Source organism: Dendropsophus ebraccatus, chromosome 12 (genome assembly GCF_027789765.1).
Source record: "Dendropsophus ebraccatus isolate aDenEbr1 chromosome 12, aDenEbr1.pat, whole genome shotgun sequence".
In the NCBI taxonomy this organism is placed as follows: domain Eukaryota; kingdom Metazoa; phylum Chordata; class Amphibia; order Anura; family Hylidae; genus Dendropsophus; species Dendropsophus ebraccatus.
In genome coordinates this window covers 39,233,229-39,252,730 of record NC_091465.1, presented here as the reverse complement: position 1 = coordinate 39,252,730, position 19,502 = coordinate 39,233,229, and the positions used below count along the sequence as shown (strand labels likewise).

General features: G+C 42.4%; 1 protein-coding gene across 2 annotated transcripts in view; it reads left to right on the top strand.

Annotated features, from left to right (window-relative positions):
* The window catches only part of POU2AF2 (POU class 2 homeobox associating factor 2), a 70,146-nt gene extending 66,080 nt beyond the window's left edge, over positions 1-4,066 (top strand). For both annotated transcript variants that reach the window (XM_069948530.1, XM_069948531.1), the window contains one exon: positions 3,589-4,066. In XM_069948530.1, the coding sequence (XP_069804631.1) occupies positions 3,589-3,984 (396 nt within the window). In that variant the 3' untranslated portion in view covers positions 3,985-4,066. The remainder of the gene's footprint in view (positions 1-3,588) is intronic.
* The last annotated feature ends 15,436 nt before the right edge of the window (positions 4,067-19,502 follow it).

Genomic DNA, 19,502 nt, shown 5'->3' with positions numbered 1-19,502 from the left:
GCTTTTACCTGGCTTTGGTAAGGTTACGATAAGGGCTTTTAGCATTTCTGCGGGGAGGGTTCCAGAATGCATTATGCAGTTGAATAGTCTAACTAGGTAGGGAGTTAGAATATTTCTGTAATGTTTAAAATATTCATTGGTAAATCCATCCGGACCCGGGGACTTATTGGATTTTAAGGTACGGATAATGGTGAGTATTTCTGTGTCAGTTATAGGTTGGGACAGTGCTTCCCGTTGTTCCGGGGTTAGGGATGGAAGAGAAATGTTTTCTAAAAATTTTTTAATTTCGTCTTGATTTGGTTGGGGTGTGGAGGGATCTCGTGCTAGATTATATAAAGATTCATAATATTCTGCCATAGTGTCAGCTATGCCTTTGGGGTCCATCACTTTATTTTGTTTGTTATTCACTAGGTACGGTATGCGCGATTTAGCCGCCCAGTTTGAGAGACATTTGGCTAGAATGGCTGATGGTTTGTTGCCATGCCAGTAGTAATTTAATTTCATTCTTTTTAAGGCATAATCATGTTTGTATGCTAGCAATTCATGTAGATTGTTTGTGAGAGTTGAGATTTCCTCTGCTGTGGAAGGGTCATAGTGGGCCTTATTTTTCCTGTGCAGGGCACCTAGTTTCTCTTGTGTAGTGATCCATTGTTGTTGTTTGGAGTGTTTGTCATAAGAGGCTTGTTTGATAAATTGGCCCCTAATGGTAGCTTTGTGGGCGCACCATAGAGTATATTCTGAGACTGTATTATTATCATTAATGGAGAAATAATCTGAGAGGGAGGCAGAGATAGTTGGGGAGTATGTCGGGTTCTGAAGTATGTAATTATTTAGACGCCAAATAGTGTGGGAGGGGGATGTGAAATGTTCTTCCACGTTTATACTAATGGGAGCATGGTCGGACCACAATATGGTTACCACAACAGAGGAAGTAACACGGGGGATGCTAATGTGGTCCACCAGGAAGTAATCAATTCTAGAATATGTTCGGTGGGAGTTGGAAAAGAAAGTATAGTCGCGCTCCGATGCATGCTGCAGACGCCAGATATCGTAAAGTCTGTGGTTGTGTAGAGTTTTAGTGAAGGGGGAAGGTTCTGGGGATGAACCGGGGTTAGTTGAGTCCATGGAGGGCCATAGGGTTTTGTTAAAATCACCTCCTATTATTACGGCTCCGTGTTTTACTGAATTAATTTTGGCCAGGAGATGTATTAGGAATTTATGCTGCTTTTTATTTGGAGCATATGCTGTCACTAAAGTGTATGGGGAATTGTTAAGTGAGCATTGTAGAATCACGTATCTACCTTCAGTGTCTACTATTGATTTAGAAATAGATAAGGCGACAGAGTCCCTAATAAGTACAGAAGCCCCTCCTTTTTTCTTGACCGCTGGTGCGGATATCACAGTAGGGTACCTTTTATGCTTCAGTCGGCCCATATCACCTTCATTTAAATGGGTTTCTTGTATATAAAGTATATCCACATTTTGGGACATAGCTTCCCTCCACAAAAGGGAGCGTTTATAAGGGGAATTCAACCCTTTAACATTAAGGGATAGGAATTTAAGTACCATTATGAATTAGAAGTAAGAGGGGTGTAGCCGCATGAAGAAAGAAAGGTGCCCATAAATTAACAGTTCTGTACCATTTCACAATATCTTGTGTATTAATTGGTGGAAAGGAGATGAGAACAAAAATATAACCTTCAAACTGTAACTCAAACTGTCTTAAGTAGACAAACAGTAACACAAAAGTTAGTGTCAAGACCATTGGTCTGTCCTGAGGGGGACCACTGAGAGTGAGCTCAGCACTATCCTGTCCCAACAGCCTTCATAGGAACTGAAGACACTCGACCTGGATCTAAAACTGGAGAAAAAAGGTTAGTTAAGGACTAGCCTACACCGAAGCTTGTAGCAAGGAGTGCTATATTATGGTGATCGCCTTCTATTGGAGCCTGCGGTAGTCCATTCTTGATCCACCCTCGGAGGAGATGATCTTTTCTCCCGAGCTGCAGGTGGGGGGTTAGGAGTAAGGTCCCATTCTTTACATAGGCGCATGGCCCCGTCTGGAGTGCTTACCATGCGTTTGGCACCGTTCCAGGAAATAATCAGTTTCACCGGGAATCCCCAGCGGTACGGGATTCCATGGTCACGGAGCATTCTGGTACTTTGAGCAAACGCACGGCGTCTTGCCATAGTAGCAGCAGAGAGGTCAGCGAATATTGAAATGTCCCCAAATCGCTCTGGTAGATCAGGGCGATGTCTAGCTGCGGCCATTATTTTTTCCTTAACATGGTAGAAGTGGATCCGTAGGATTACGTCCCTTGGAATGTCAGCAGCCATTCCTCTTGGCTTGGGTAAACGGTGGATTCTGTCTATGATTAGGTCAGAGTCTGTCAAAGTGGGTAGTAAAGCAGTAAAGAAATCTATTGCGTAATCCAGTAATGCCTCTGGTTTGACCGATTCTGGTATGCCACGTAGACGCAGGTTATTCCTGCGGGATCGGTCCTCTACATCTGCTAGTTTTAGCTTTAGAGATTCTATCTCCTCTGTCATGTTGTTGGTAATGTCCGCCACTGCATTATGAGCCGTGGTAAGCTCTGCCATCTTATTTTCCACATGGGAAGTGCGCTCTCCTAAACCATCCACATCTTTCTGGAGAGAGGTGCAGGCTTTCATAAAGTCATTGTGGATTGAGGTTTTCAGGTCCTCTAACATGTGACGCATCATATTAACCGTTAATGGTGCGTCGCCTGTATTTGCCATGCCTTGTGTATTTGTTATGGACACTGGTGAAGTGAGAAACACCTGGCTTTGTTGTGGTGTTTTCCACGAAAGTGGGGTAGGAGGCAAGGACGGGATATCTAAGTCCCCTATGATCTTTTCCCGTGAGGGAGAGTAGCTGCTTGTACAGGGAGGGGACGCCATATTGCTGTCCTGGCTCGGGCTAGCTGACGCCAGACTACTATCTGTGGATGGTGGCAGGGATAGTAAAGGTTCCGGTAGCGGAGCATGACCACTTACCTCTTCCATCAGCAGGTTGTGTGGGAGAGATCCCGAGGGTAGCGTTTCTCGGTTAGGAGAAGCTGTGGCGGGAGACGCTGCAGTCAGTGTCGGGTCCGCGCCGGCGCCATTTTGTGCAGCTGTAGAGGCCGGGGTGAATTCTTTCACTGTTAGAGGGCTCTTCTTCTTGTTTTTACCCCGTGTCATGGCTCTAGGGTTGGTGAGGAGTCTTTGAGGCTGCAGTTTGTCCACTTTGCGCTGGTCGGGCATCGCTTTGGAGCCGGTTTAAGGCCGTGCTATGCAGGAGCTCAGCTAACACGCGTCTTTCTCCATGCGCGGCTAGGACACGCCCCCCAGAAAAATTATCTTCTTTATTCACGTATTAGTGTGCAATCTCCACAAGTGGATCTTTCTGAAACACTAATGAGTGATGGGGAAAGAGAGGGAAAATGATTGATAACAGAGAAAGGAAGTATTTTTATCTGATAAGATATATTACAAAGTTTCTTATATTCACCTAAATTACTTATCATGCAAAGTGTGTTTTACAACACTGCCGATTTAATTATTGTATGTATTTTTGTCTCTTAGCGAGAGTCCTGGGAGCAGACTGTTCCTGATACCATAAACCAGTTGGATGCCTTGTGCACAGACACTTCACAAACTGTATCATCATCTACAAGTTGCCTTCCCTCTGAAAATGGAGCTGCCCACTATCGAAGTGCAAGCAGAGGATCTTCGACAACACAAGGAACCCAGTCTTATTCCCTACACTCTCTTGATGATGTGCATTACTCCACCAACTTTCCATCTACTTCATATACATTTTCGCCGTTTATGACAGTGCCCAATGAACTGACACCCAAAATGGTTCATCATCTTTCCCCAGAGGACTCTACGGAGACAAATTCTCTGCAAGACAATTCTTGGCCAAAGGATGATGCCAATACCGTGTGGGGACCATATGAACTTAGAAGGAACTACTAAAAAAAACTGTATTATCTATTGCTTTATGTGATGTTTTGTAACTGGTTTAATTTTAAAAGCATAATTTTAGTTTATGGGTAAGTTGAAGGTTTTTATGCAATTTTAATCTATTATATTCATGTAAAAAAAAAACATGAATGAGGAATGGAGTCATGGAAATGGTTGCAACTACTCCTTTACAAGCTTTTATTCCACTTTATAGGTCTATAGCAGTGCAATTATTCATAGATCAATGAAGCTCATAGACATAACTATTCCTTGGGTAGTGGTCAGTCATACAGCACTTAATCTGTGTAAAATGTGTTCATCTATTTATATGACTATGATACCTGTGGAATTGGGCATTAGTAGATCTTTTTGTACCAAAAAAGATATCATTTTGCTATTTAAAGGGGAACTCCGGAATCAGGTAAGAAATTAATAAACATGAAGCAGAAGCATATAGCATTGCTTATCTATTGGTTCTAGTTCCTGTCTACGCCCCTCCCACATCTGTAAAACATCTAATTCCACTGCAAAATATTGCACAGTCAATGAGGATGCAGCACCTGCTGCATTTATTCCCTGTTTATGTAACATCATTCAGCACAAGGCAACCTGCTGTAAACACACTTCACGTTTCCTAAATGTATATATATATATATATATATATATATATATATATATATAGTGACAGGGAGATGTTGAGATATTGATCCAACCAAGCCCCCTGTAACATCAGAAGATGATGCACTGCCTACGAATAGTGGGAGGAGAAAGGAAGCTGTAGACTATACACATTTTGTAGTTATTCTACTCAAGCAAAAGCACACTGAAGCTAGGTCTATAAGTTAGGCTGCGTTCACACTGCGTTTTTGCAATCCCTTTTTCTAATCCGATTTTTGCAAATAAAAAAGGGATGGAAAAAACGGATGCATTTATGTGTATGTTTTCATCTGTTTTTCCGCTTACATCCATTATTTTAAAAAAATGACGTTTTTGTGTTCTTTAAAAAAACGCATCCATTTTGATCCTTTTTGATAATGAAGAAAAAACAAAAACGGACGAAAAAAAAAACAGATTGCAAAAACAACAGTGTGAACCCAGCCTTATTATAATATATTAATAAGTTATATATCTTGGACTTTTTTATGTACATATAATTTTCTAATAATGAAGAACCCTGTTAAAAGGTGCAAATATAACAAAAGGAAAAGAAAAAAAAAACAATAAAAATATTTAGTTATATAGAATGACAGATAAATTGGTTCCAACCAAACAGTATTTTTAGATCTGTATAAAGATGTAAATAAGTATGGGTGTCATTGTCCAAAGGGTATAGTAAGTCGTAACTTGAAGTGAAATGTTTACTTTTCTTGGTGTTGGTGCTCTGATCTGAAAGGTACAGCAGGTTATTTGATCACATAGGTTTGCCTATCTCTACACATCATGAAGGGGGTTTCCAGAGAAACCCCATTGATGGCTCATATGCATGATAGGCCGTCAATAGCAGATCATTGGGGTTCCAACAACCAGTACCCCCACCAATTACCTGTTCTGCACAGCCGCACGAACAGAAGTAAACAGAATGTTCCAGATTGATCAGTTTGTCCAAGACAGAAGCCGGACACAGTTTTGTCTTACAGATAGCAACCAATCATAGCCCATTTTTATAAAAAGCTGAGCTGTGATTGGTTGGCCAGTGTATAAAGGCTGTAACCTCAGCTCTGTACATTGTGTAGTGGTGGTACTGGATTACCTCCACGCCACTTTCAAAGAATTGAATGGGAGCTGCACTGCAGTAACCTAGGGCCACCACTACACCATGTACTAAACGGAGGCTGACCCAGATTTATCAGTCAGTCTAAGGACAAAAAACGTCTGATCTGCCCATAACAACCATTCACAGCTCAATTTAGTTACCCAAACCTGAACTCTGATTTGTTTGTATGGGCAAATTATACAATTTATGTCCCCAGACAGATTGATAAATATGGACCGGACCACTGTCTATAGTTCCAGTGAAGAACAGCTGATTGGTGGGGATGTCAGGTGTGGGCACCCCACCAGATCAGCTATTGATAGCCTATCCTGTGGATAGAACATCAATATTTTCCCTGAAAACCTTATCTAATCTTAAAGGGGTTGTCCAGCCAAAATCTTTTTCTTTCAAATCAACTGGTGCCAGAAAGTTATATAGATTTGTAATTTATACTATTCAAAAATCTAAATTTTTCCCGTTCTTATCAGCTGCTGTGTGTCCTGCAGGAAGAATTGTTTTATTTTCAGCCTGACACAGTGCTCTCTGCTGACATCTCTGGCCGAGACAGGAACTGTCCAGATTAGGACAGAGTAGGACTCTGGGCAGTTCCTGTCTCGGCCAGAGATGTCAGCAGAGAGCACTGTGTTAGAATAAAAATAACACTTCCTGCAGGACATACAGCAGCTGATAGGTACCGGAAGACTTAAGATTTTTAAATAGTATAAATTAGAAATCTATATAACTTTCTGACACTAGTTGATTTGAAAGAAAAAGATTTTGGCTGGGTAACCCCTTTAAGCAGTCACTGATGACTGACCTCTCCTAGATTTGTTAATTCTATAATGAACCTTATACAATAATAATAAACCTCACACAAAATATATTTTTTAAAACTTTATCTTTGTAACCGATTTTCTTTTTACTATAAAAAGATTTTTTTTTTTAATAGAGAGTCTGTATAGAAATAATTATTCTAGACTAATGTCATAGAAAGTGTACACAGTAACAGTGTGCTTGGTTCTGCTGGGTTTATGTTGTTTTTGGAGCAAAGAACCATCAGGCTGGGAAACAGAGCCTTAGATACTGTAGATGTTTGTCTATTATTGTAAACGGCGCAGCTTCTACTCAAATACATACTGTCACAGTACATTCCCAAAGCTGTATCTAGTAGGGTGACTGTTGGTTACACAGCGGCAAATGGGTTACTGTGACTGTCATGCAATATCAATCACAGAACATCTTTTTAAATGGGTACTCCAGCGAAAAGCTTTTTCCTAGTAATTGAAACACATTACAAAGTTATATAACTTTGTAATATGCTTCAATCACCTACCTGCCCCCCTTCCCTTTCTTTCCCCCCCTCAATCTCCCACCAGGAAGTGAAGTAAACCCATTCTTACCTAATGACTGTTGACCCCAGGCTTTCCTGTTGCAGCCATTTTGTGACAATGACATCATCAAGAGGGAGGCGGGTCTTAGCCCTGTTAGGCCAGCCTCCCTTTGTCAGATGACTCAGGTTGCTCAGCTCTGATTGGCTGAACAAGCTGTAAGCCATCTAAAAGTTTTACAGAGTCAGTTAGACATCACAGGAGACAAAGTGCATCATGGGAAACCCCAAACCAGGAAGTAAAGAAAAAATTAAGACACCAATTGGAGTTTTATGGACCTGCAAACAGCAGGAAATTGAAATGGAGAGAGACTCAGGAGGGATGGTAAATGTAAAAGCTATGTTGATTGATTGATTGATTTTTTTTTTATCAGTGCCGGAGTACCCCTTTTAGGAATTGTCCAAGATACATAAATAAAATTACAGCCTAATAAGGTGTTAAAATAACAAACTACACTATATTCACTATTAGGTGTGCAGAGCTGAATGCTACTTTGGTCCTCTCCACCGCCTTTATTTACTTCCCTGCATTATGTGCTCTCCCTGCTCTCCTGCAGCCATCACTAGCCTCACCATTAGAAAATAGTGAGTTTTTTTTTTTATTCATCAGACTACCGCTTTAATGTGTACCTCTATCTATATAAAACTATCTAAGATCATGAACAGAGATGAGCGTGACCAAACTTTTTTTTTTCCCTTCACTTTTTCATATGTAGAGTTGATCGAACCTCAGGAAATCCTATGTTAGATCGAACTCGAACATTCACGAACCTGCCGCATTTGATTGCTACAGCCTTTCCGCTCCGTGGGGAAGGAGGAGACAGCCCGGGTACTGCCTGGAATTACGGGATTCAGCCCATTACCTAGGCTGTATCCCAGAATTCCAGGCGGTACTCAGGGAACCTAGGATTTCCCAAAATTCAATCAACTCTATTCATATCTAGGGAACAGATCATCTATGGCCGTATTTTACATGAACATGCATGGCTACACTTCTCATATCTACTTTAGCTAGGGGGGGGGGATTTTGTATTGTGTGCATTGGCATACACCAGGAAAAAGATGCAGTTTATGGTTATACTGATTAAAAAACTGAAGTACAGTACAGTAAGGCTATGTTTACACCTTGTGGTTGTATCATTTTTGTAAGTGGTTCACATCATGTGTAGCATATAGAAAACTCCTAATGACACCTTGTAGATAGGCTTCAATCATCCAAATGGGGTTCCCAAGATTGAATACACATATAGATGAAATGTCCCCATTCAAATGAATGGAAATGACTTTGTGAAACAAATTTGCCAAGTGTGAATATACTGTACATTTACGGTTCGATCTCCTCTTTGTAATTTGTGTTGTACTATTGCATGACTGTACACCTGTAATAAATAATGTAGCTTATTTATAAGACAACTACATACATTTCTATGGTACTTGTTTCTCTTATTACATTTCTCTTTCTCTTATTATTGGAATAAAATGTATCTATGTACTAAATCTCTGTGGCAGATGATTAAAGCTATTTACAACTAAGTCACAAACAAAGGTTTCAGAACAGTCTAAGGCCCCTATTACACGGGATAACTGTGAGGAGCAAACAAGCGCTGTCAGCGCTCGTTTCCTCCTCGTTCCCCGCTTGCTGCCGCCGCTATGAAAGCAGTGAGCGGGTGAGAGCCGTGGGGCCCCCTGAGAGGTGCAGGGGGCTGTCCAGGTTTGCTTGATCGTCCGGGCAGCCCATAGCGTATCTGCCGCGGCCGCTCCTGGTCAACGGAGTGACGGCCGCAGATGGCTGCTATATGAGTCGTTTGTATTTCAACATGTTGAAAGACAAACAACTACAACGATCAGCCGACATCGTTCATGTCGGCTGATCAGTGTGTTCTATTACACAGGACAATTATCGTCCGTAACGGCTGATATCAGTCAAATACGGTCAATAATCGTTCCGTGTATTAGGTTATATTCACACAACGATCATTTTGCGACCAACTTTTTGGATTTTAATGCTAAAAGGAGTCCGTCTTTTGATAATGACGTCCCAAATAATGATCATGATTATGATTTGTGGCCGTGTGTGAACATAGCCTGTATCTGCTCCCTATGGACAGCGTATCACCAAGATATGAGAAGGGAATGTAAAACTTTCTTGGCAGCCTTGTATGTTCTTGTTGAAATAAATCTCCCACATACAAAGGGGAAATTCCTTCTAAAACATTATAATATTACAACTACACACTGAAAATAATGCTGGGCAAATAAATACTCAGTAAGTCTAATCTTTATTGAATAGTAAAAGATACACATAAGAATATGTAAAGAGGCGATGCAGAGCACCATTAAGTTAGCAGACACATGAACGAAATTAATACATTACCCCAAGTAAGTAGTGAGCTGGACAGATGTGAACATATTTTCTGCGCTGACATATATATATATATATATATATATATATATATATATATATATATACTTTTTTTTTTACATTAAAGGGGTTGTCTGGGATTTTTCAATAAACTAGCATTGCACTGTCGGTGTTGTATATTCTACATACACTATTTTCTATTCTATTTCTATTTTTTATTTAGAACACTTATTGTGTTTTCAGGCTTAGTCACATGACCACTCTGCCTGTGGTTTCTTTACTTCCTGTGATGTCACGTACCTTTTCTGTTTGCTGTGTCTGCCAGTGAGGGAACAGTGAGTCATCAGGTGGGTGGGGTTATGCATCCACTTTTTTTAGCCCCACCCCTGTAGGAGGAGCAAACATCTGAGCCCAGTAGAAACTGCAGCAGTAAGGCCTTATTCACACTTACCAAAATTTACGGATCCTTATTTCCATATCCGAGTTAGTGCACAATGATGTCTACTGGGCTATTCACACTATCAGTAGATGAAACGGATGAAAATCAATGCCGAAAAAAAAAGGACATGTTCTAGAGCGGACCCAGTGCGGACCCAGATTTTTTTTACGGATCCTCTCATTGAAATCAATTGTTTGCGGACTGTTTATGGATTGCAACATGTTTGGCATCCATATTTCCGTATTCCCGTAAAAAAATACGGATGACTCATAGGTCACAAGGTTCTGTTTCTAGGCAACCACAGGCTGACAAGCGATCATGTGACTTATTTTAGGGGTTGGGCAAACTGGTCCTATTTTTCTTTTTAACCTACTCAACTTTATTAACTTGTATAAAGCAATCATTAGTAAAAACAGATTTATGGAAATACGGATGCAATACGGATGTACTACTTGATGTCCAATCCATAATTTTTAGCGGGTTGTTTCACGACTAAAAAAAATTACTGAACGTGTGAATAAGGCCTAAGGGCAGCATGAGATGGAGGAGACCAGAAGCTATGTTGTGGGTTAATCATGTTGTGGGGTGCACAGAGGTTCACTATGTTGTCTTGTAGTGTTGGGGTCCTGGGATAAAAGCTACATGTATGTCCCCCAATGTTTGCATGGATTTTATCACACTCTCCAAAACATTGTGAGCTCCATTGGGGACAGTGACCAAGATGAGTGACTACAATCTCTGTATAAATAAAATATGGGGGTGATTTATCAAAACTTGTGCAGAGTAAGGCCCCATTCACACGTCCGTGTCAGTTTTTACTGTCAGGAAATTCTGATCAGGAGACCTCAAATGTCATCAGGAAAGTATCAGGATTTCCTGACAGTAATCCGTTTTTACCTTCAGGAAACCATCAGGAAAAACCTTTAGGATTTCCTGATCAGAAGAAAAATAGGACACGATCAGAGATGTATTTCTGCAAACTGGATGGTCACAGCTTGCAGAAGTACAACTCCTATCATGCCCGGCTGACAGGTCATGATGGAAATTGTACTTCTGCAGTCTGTGGTCACCCAGGTTGCAGGACATGATGGGAGTTGTACTTCTGCAACCTGGGTGGCCACAGGCTGCAGAAGTACAACTCCCATCATGAACTGTCAGCAGGGCATGATGGGGGTTATACTTCTGCAACCTGGATGGCCACAGGCTGCAGAAGTACAACTTCCATCATGACCTGTCAGCAGGGGCATGGTGGGAGTTGTACTTCTGCAACCTGGATGGCCACAGGCTGCAGAAGTACAACTTCCATCATGACCTGTCAGCAGGGGCATGGTGGGAGTTGTACTTCTGCAACCTGGATGGCCACAGGCTGCAGAAGTACAACTCCCATCATGAACTGTCAGCAGGGCATGATGGGGGTTATACTTCTGCAACCTGGATGGCCACAGGCTGCAGAAGTACAACTTCCATCATGACCTGTCAGCAGGGGCATGGTGGGAGTTGTACTTCTGCAACCTGGGTGGCCACAGGCTGCAGAAGTACAACTCCCATCATGACTTGTCAGCAGGGGCATGGTGGGAGTTGTACTTCTGCAACCTGGATGGCCACAGGCTGCAGAAGTACAACTCCCATCATGGCCTGTCAGCAGGGCATGATGGGAGTTGTACTTCTGCAACCTGGATGGCCACAGGCTGCAGAAGTTCAACTACCATCATGACTTGTCAGCAGGGGCATGGTGGGAGTTGTACTTCTGCAACCTGGATGGCCACAGGCTGCAGAAGTACAACTCCCATCATGGCCTGTCAGCAGGGCATGATAGGAGTTGTACTTCTGAAACCTGGATGGCCACAGGCTGCAGAAGTTCAACTACCATCATGACTTGTCAGCAGGGGCATGATGGGAGTTGTACTTCTGCAACCTGGATGGCCACAGGCTGCAGAAGTACAACTCCCATCATGGCCTGTCAGCAGGGCATGATGGGAGTTGTACTTCTGCAACCTGGGTGGCCACAGGCTGCAGAAGTACAACTACCATCATGGCCTGTCAGCAGGGCATGATGGGAGTTGTACTTCTGCAACCTGGGTGGCCACAGGCTGCAGAAGTACAACTACCATCATGGCCTGTCAGCAGGTGATAGCAACATGTTTGTTTATTTATTTATTTACTTTGATTTAAAACATGGGGAAAGGGGGGTGATTCAACTCAACTCTGACAGCTGCCTCCGATTATCTAATTAGCGGGCACGGCGATTGAACCGTGCCCGCTAATAGCCACGATCCCGGGCTACACTCGGCACCTGGGATTGTGGCGGGTCAGAGCGGGGTCGCCACGCGGCCCCGCTCTGAACACCTCCTGGGGACATATGACGTACGGGTACATCATATGTCCCTAAGAGGTTAAAGGGGTTATCCAGCGCTACAAAAACATGGCTACTTTTCCCCCTACTGTTGTCTCCAGTTCAGGTGTAGTTTGCAATTAAGCTCCATTCACTTCAATGGAACTGAGTTTCAAAACCCCACCAACACTGGAGACAACAGTAGGGGGAAAGTGGCCATGTTTTTGTAGCGCTGGATAACCCCTTTAATGCTTAGTCCCGGCTCCCGGTAAGGCTGGGTTCACACTACGTTTCTGCAATGTGGGGTTTTTTTTCATCCATTTTTTGCAAAAACGGATAAAAAAAAAAAGGGATTGCAAAAGCGTAGTGTGAACACAGCCTAACTAGACATGAGGGCAAAGCCTCAGCAGCTTGTAAGTCATGCTTCCTCTGTCTTCTTCCCAGCCACTCATGCTTTGCATTACGTTACATAGTAAGCACAATAAAAAAAAACACATGCCCAACCAAGGAGGAGATGGACGGAGGGAATAGGGGTGGATGATGGGTACATTCTATACATAAGCATTAATGTTATTTTGTTCTAAGAACTTGTCTAAGCCTATTTTGAAGCCCCCCACCCACATTAATAATGCTCCCTGTTGTGCTCTAACATAAAAAAAAAAAAAAAAAAAAAAAACATGTGATACTTACCAGTTGCAGGAAAGCAACAGAACCCTCAATCTTCTGGCTCCAGTCTGTGAGCCGTGGGACCAATCCTCTACCCGGTGTGATGACGTCATATCCTTGTGCCTGCTGGAGAGACCACATCGCGGCTGCTCATAGGCTGGGGGCGTGAGGCATCCTCAGCCTATGACAGAGAATAGAGCAGCAGGACGTTGATAGGTCCTGCTGCTCTGTTCTCCTCCTTATGTTCAGTCCGCTCACAATGCAGCTTCTAGGAATGCTGGCTGGGCAGTAAAGGTTGCCCGGGTCTGGCTTAGGGTATGTGCACACTGAGGAAAAGGCGAGGAATTCAGCTTGAAATTCAGCTTGAAATTCCTCCTGTAAAATATGTACAGAGCAAAGTCCCATTGTGTTCAATGGGTTTTCTGCTCTGTTGTTCACACTGCAGAATTTCCGAGCAGAATTTTCTGCTGTAGATCTGCTAGAGGAATCCTATAGAAGTCAATGGGGGGCTTAAATTCTGCTTGAATTCTGCCTGAAAACTTTCTGCTTCAATTCCTCGAGAATTCCTCAGTGTGCACATACCCTTAAAGGGAATGTGTAATCAGAAAATTACCTATTGTTTAAATTAAGCTTTTATGTTAAACATATTTTTATAGAATTTTTGGTGATTTTTTTTGTTACTGTATAAGTTATAAAATAATCCTGTAATTATTTTATCACACTGATCCACGATGCCAGATTCAGGTGCCAGATGTGAACCGTAGAAAGCTTACAGGCCAGCCAGGTGTGTCGGTATCTCGGAGTTTGGCCTTTTCTTCTGGCAGTTTCTCCAAATTTGTTGTATGTTGCTAGGAACGGATATTGCATTGTCATAGCATTTTTAAAGCCAACAAAGGTTTCAGGCAAGGTATGTTTAATGTTTCCAAGACAAGAAGTCATAGTACCTGGCTGCATTAAAGCTGTGTTGCGAAATTTATTTCGGCATGGGTGGCTACTGTGGTGCTGTATACTAATCTTGAGAGGGAAGGGGGGGATCCAAACTCCTCCATAGGGCCGGAAAATAGGCTCTGGTTTCATAGACCAAGTGATGGAGCATGGAGTGGCAATAGGTTTATATTATATAGCTATTATATAGAATATACAGATACACAATACAGCGAGTCTCCAATAAACCCTTAGGCAATAATGTAGTAGATAACCATTAAAAGTGTGTACAGTGTTGTAAAACTCAATCTGAATTTGCTATGATCCCTTCTTAAGACATTAAAGTAAAGTAATAAATTCCACAGGCTCACTCAAAAATAGAACTTTTACTGGTTTAAAAAGTGCTGATCTGTGACTCTGAAACATGCTGGTTGCCATCTGTTGTATGATGGCTTGGTTGCAAAGGACTGCAAAAGATTTCCTTATGCTACAAAAAATAAACTGCATATTATGTTCACATTGCTTCGGGCCTTGAAGTGAAGGGGCCCTGTTCTAGTTGGCTCCATTAATTCTGCTATTAGGTGTTCAGGTCTTGTGCAGGAGGACTCCTCTCTTCGGAGGACCTTAAAGTGTCACTGTCACTTCAGAAAACTTTTGACATTTCATAGAGACAAGACTAAAGTTTTGATCAGTCCGGGTCTGAAAGTTCAGACACGTACCTATCGGGAGTTAGAGCCGGGAAAAGACGCTCTGCACGCGTCCTCTCCCGGCTCTGTGTCTCGTGATCAGTTGGACTTACAATGGAGGTCTATGGGTCCCAACTGATCAGTCCGACTGATCACATGACACAGAACTGGGAGAGGGCACCCTGTAGCGCGTCTTCTCCCGGCTCTAACTCCCGATCAGTACGGGTCTGAACACTAAGATCCAGACCGATCAAAACTTTTGACATGGCTCTATTACATTTTAAAAGTTTTCTGAAGTGACAGTGACACTTTAAGGGGTTGGACTATGGCCTAAGAACTGCGGAAAAGGGACTAAATTCAGGGCCCGTCTAACTGACCTGAATGAGACTACTGGACCACTGAAACAGAATGCAGCTCTTCTGACGACACAACTGGTAAAGCTAAAGGAAAGGAAAAAGAAAAAATAATTAAAAGTAGAAAAATTGGGACACCACTGTCCCTTTAGGAGAAGAATCAGAGGAAGAGAAATCAAGAGTAAAAGGAAAAGGGAACAAGAAGGACCCCGAAGTGCAGGAAAGCAATGGGAACAATGAGTGATAACCTGTATACAGACATTGAAGTGCACATTGCATACTTACCTTTGTCAGGAAGGTCTGGTGCTTCTTTATCCTGAAAAAAGAATTGCTGAAAAAACACATTGGAGCCACAAGTCTCCCCTCCTTGGTCTGGCACTGGGATTTAAAGCCTCAACCTTTTGATTTTTAAATTGATTTGTACAAGGACATAAGGAAAATTAATCTCTTCCAATTCTTAAAGAAGTCGGCCCAACTTCGTAACGTTGTGTTTTTAAAACAAATATTTTATACATTTTTATCTTCTGCCTGATTTTGGACCTGCGTCCGATTCCACCCAGGATTGTTGGAGTGGAGGAATTTTTTACTTTAGAATCCTGTTATGGTACCTGGGAGTGGCTGCGGTTCTCATACATGCTGTTGTGCCTTGCATCCGCACAACAACATCAGGTGAGAGTCTACCATTTACTCTCCTTCACCACTTTTATCCTTCTCAGACATCACACCATGAATCACTGTTCACATTTGTATTTTCAGATCACAGATGAGTCTTCGAAAGCTTTGGTAGGGAGAGGTCAGTTGTCGCTGACTACTGTGCAGCCTTTTGGCTTTGAGGATTGGAGAAAAGGGGCTCTTTTCTTTTTGGACACAGCTTGTGATGGACCATATTCAGGTTTTTTTCACACAATGATTGCTTTGAGATGTATTTTTCGAGGCAAAAATGTGGCCATATTTTCACCTCAAATTGGCAGCTTTTTCAAAAATATGGCCAAAACAAATGTTGTATGGACATAGCTTCACCCTTTGAGAAAGCATGATCTCTGGCTTATACCGTGTACATATTGTAATAATGTATATGTATAATTTAGCTACGCTTTCATAATTGTGCTTATAAATCTCATGGTTGCTAAAGAAATCGCATATTATTTCTCAGTCCGTGACAAGTACTATAATCTGGCTCCAGGCACTTTCGAGGAATGCAATGGTGCCCTTACTAGAATACAAATGTAATGTCATTCATTTGTCAAAACATGTAGGTGGAATGTTAGTTTTACAGCAAGATCTGAGCAGCTGATGTAAATACATTAATTTGTCTACGTAGGCTGAGAACACTTCAGGGCTACTGTTAGTAGAATGAGCTACTAGTAGTGGTAACCTAAAAGCACTGACACCTACTCACTGGATAGGCTGCTGAGGCCCCTGTCAATGACAAGAATAGGGAACCCCAGTCCCCCTTTTCCTATCTTTAGGAATGTAGACATTCAGAGGTTAGTATGGAATGGTGGTTAAGCAGGCTTTGTATATGCACCATTCAAACCTTACGGCATGGACAGAAACAGCTTAGAATAGCATGCTATGTTCTCTCTCATTTTAACCCTTTAAAGCGACTCTGCCCATCCCACCACCCACCCACCCCCAAACCGCTTGTACCGTCGGATAGCTGCTTTTAATCCAAGATCTGTCCTGTGGTCCGTTCCGCAGGTGATGCAGTTATTGTCCTAAAAAACTGGATGGTGAAGGCGCATGTGCAGTGTTCAGACTAGTGATGAATAGGAGAAATCCTGCCTGGGGTATTCCTAATAAGGAGAGCGGGGATAAGAGACATTGCAGGCCAAGGGCATGGGTACTGTTTAAGGGTGCCTTCACACCTACCGGATCCACAGCGGATCTCACTTCTGCGGATTCGAAGCGAGAACCGCTGCAGATCCTGTACCATTCACCCGTATGATAGCATATATTCGCAGCGGGATTAACATTCCGCTGTGAATATGTGCTTTAACCCCTCGCTGTCCGCAGCCCCGCCGCCGCATCTCCATCCCCGGCCACATCCCCCATCTCCGGTCGCATCCCCCCATCCCCCGCCGCATCCAGCAGCCCGCATCCCCTATCCCCGGCCGCATCCTGCAGCCCGCCGCCAAGAGCATAAAGTACCTGCTCGGCGGCGTGGCTGCAGTGAGGCTCCCGGAACCGGGAGCCTCACTGCAGCTGCGCCGCCGAGCAGGTACTTTATGCTCTCAGCGGCGGGCTGCAGGATGCGGCCGGGGATGTGGGCTGCTGGATGCAGCGGGGGATGGGGGGATGCGGCCGGAGATGGGGGATGCGGCCGAGGATGGGCTAATGCGGCGGCGGGGCTGCAGACGAGGGGTTTAAGCACATATTCACAGCGGGATCTTAATCCCGCTGCGAATATGTGCTATCATAGGGGTGAATGGTAACGGATCCGCAGAGGTTCCGGTGAGATCCGCTGTGGATCCGGTAGGTGTAAAGGCACCCTAAAAGTAGTTTTTAGGGCAATAGCTGCATCACCTGCTGAGCGGACCCCAGGACGGATGTTGTATTAAAAGCAGCTATCTGACGGTACAAGTGGTTTGGGGGGGCAGATTGTCGGTACAGAGACGCTTTAAGGATCAAGCCAATTTTCGTTTTCATGCTTTCGTTTTTTCCTCCTTGTGTTTAAAAGACCACAGAGCTTGCATTTTTTCACCTACTAACCCACATGATCCCTTATTTTCGGCACCACTAGTTGTACTTTGCAATGACAGACTTAAATTTTTCATAAAATACGCTGCAAAACGGTGCAAAATAAAGAGCAAAACTTTGAAAATTTGAAAGTGCCCTTTGGGAAAACTGACATGTTATCTATGTTCTTTAAGTTGGTACAATTACAACGACAGGTAACTTGTATAACTTATATTTTATTCGACAGCTTTTAAAAAATTAAAACCTTTAAAAAAAAAAAGGTTTACAATTGCTCTATTACCATCCTTATAATGATTTTATTTTTTGGTCTATGGGGCCATGTGAGGTGTCATTTTTTGCATCATGATCTGTACTTTCTATTGGTACCTTGATTACTTATATGCGACTTTTTGTTGACTATTTATAAAAAAAAATTCTGGATTTGATGCAACCAAAATGTGCTTTTTTTTTTTTCACTTATGCCGTTTATCGTGCATGATCAGGGATCATTTTTTATTTATAAAATGGGAAAAGGGGGGTGATTCAAACTTTTATTAGGGGAGGGGATTTTTATTAATAAAAAAAGCTTTTTTTACACATATATTAATTTGAAGTTAAATTGACTTCTAATACAACTGCACTAATCTCTCATATATCCCAGAGCTATGGATTGGCGAGCCGGCATCAGCGTCATTGTGATGCTGAGGCCCGCCAGGGTAAGAATAGCGCGGGCGCAGGGGGGGGATCCATGCACTAGACACCAGGGATGGGCTTTTCAAGGCATTAAATAGCGGCCGGGAATGCAGCAGTTTAGAGAGAAATCACTGCGCAACCCCCTCTGAACCAACCTCTTTATAAGCGCATTTTGGGTTGCAAATGCAAAGAGTTTTTCGCTCTGGAAGACCTGTCCTGCATTATAGAGATAACCCATTGAGCTGAATAGTACTATGTAATTTTTAGTTTTTGCTGTGGTGGCAAACTGAACACTTCAAGCTGTATTAGGTCAATTATCAGCCAACCTGTCCTATACCTGCCCTGTTTAATAGACCCATCAGTCAATGTGAGAAATATTTGTTTATTGGCTGATCACTCTGAATTACATAAGCACAAAAACTTAACTTCCAACAGAAAAAGAAAGATTCTGCAAAAGAAAAAGACATTTTTTGGGTTAATGTATCATGTGGCCACCATATGTATAACCACATTTAAATACATTTTCAAATACATAAAGAGGAAATATCATCTAACTACTTGTATTCCCCATAAAATAAAAAATTGGAAACACTCTTTCTTAGAAGTTTGCATAGTTTTTTCCTATATTATTCCTTCTGGAGATTTATCAATAAATTGGCAACTCACAATTCTCAATTAATTGGACTGTCAGACTATGTACTGATAGACCTTATTTACACAAGGGAATGGTAACACCCAGTTGACAATTAATTTGAACATCTCATGAGAAATATTAACGTTTTGTTTTTTTTAAAGCACACAATGCAGTGTTATTTTTTGTACACGTGGGATCCAACCCATTTTAATGGAGTGAAAGTAAGGCAGCTCACTGAACCTCCGCTGGGGAACCTGGATGGTGCACAAGACAGCTGTATGGCACACAGCAAATGCAGAGACAAGGAAAGAAGGATGTCCAGCTCCAGATATCCAGTCCCATAAAAGCAAACTTTATTTGAAGATGAAACAAATACTCTAGTTTTGTTTGAATATATTCACATGAAGTCATCTTGATGTCATGTTCACACACCGTGTCAAACAACGTCCACTGTCTGACATGTTCACCTGGCCGATGCTGCAGTATCGGCTGGATGAACATAACTTGATTTTAATTGAAATGCGGGCACATTCTGGTGTGCCTGAACTCCAATGTCCCATAGACCACAGTGAAAAGTACATCCGGGAGCTGTATATTATTACACTGAGCACAGCCTATTTTG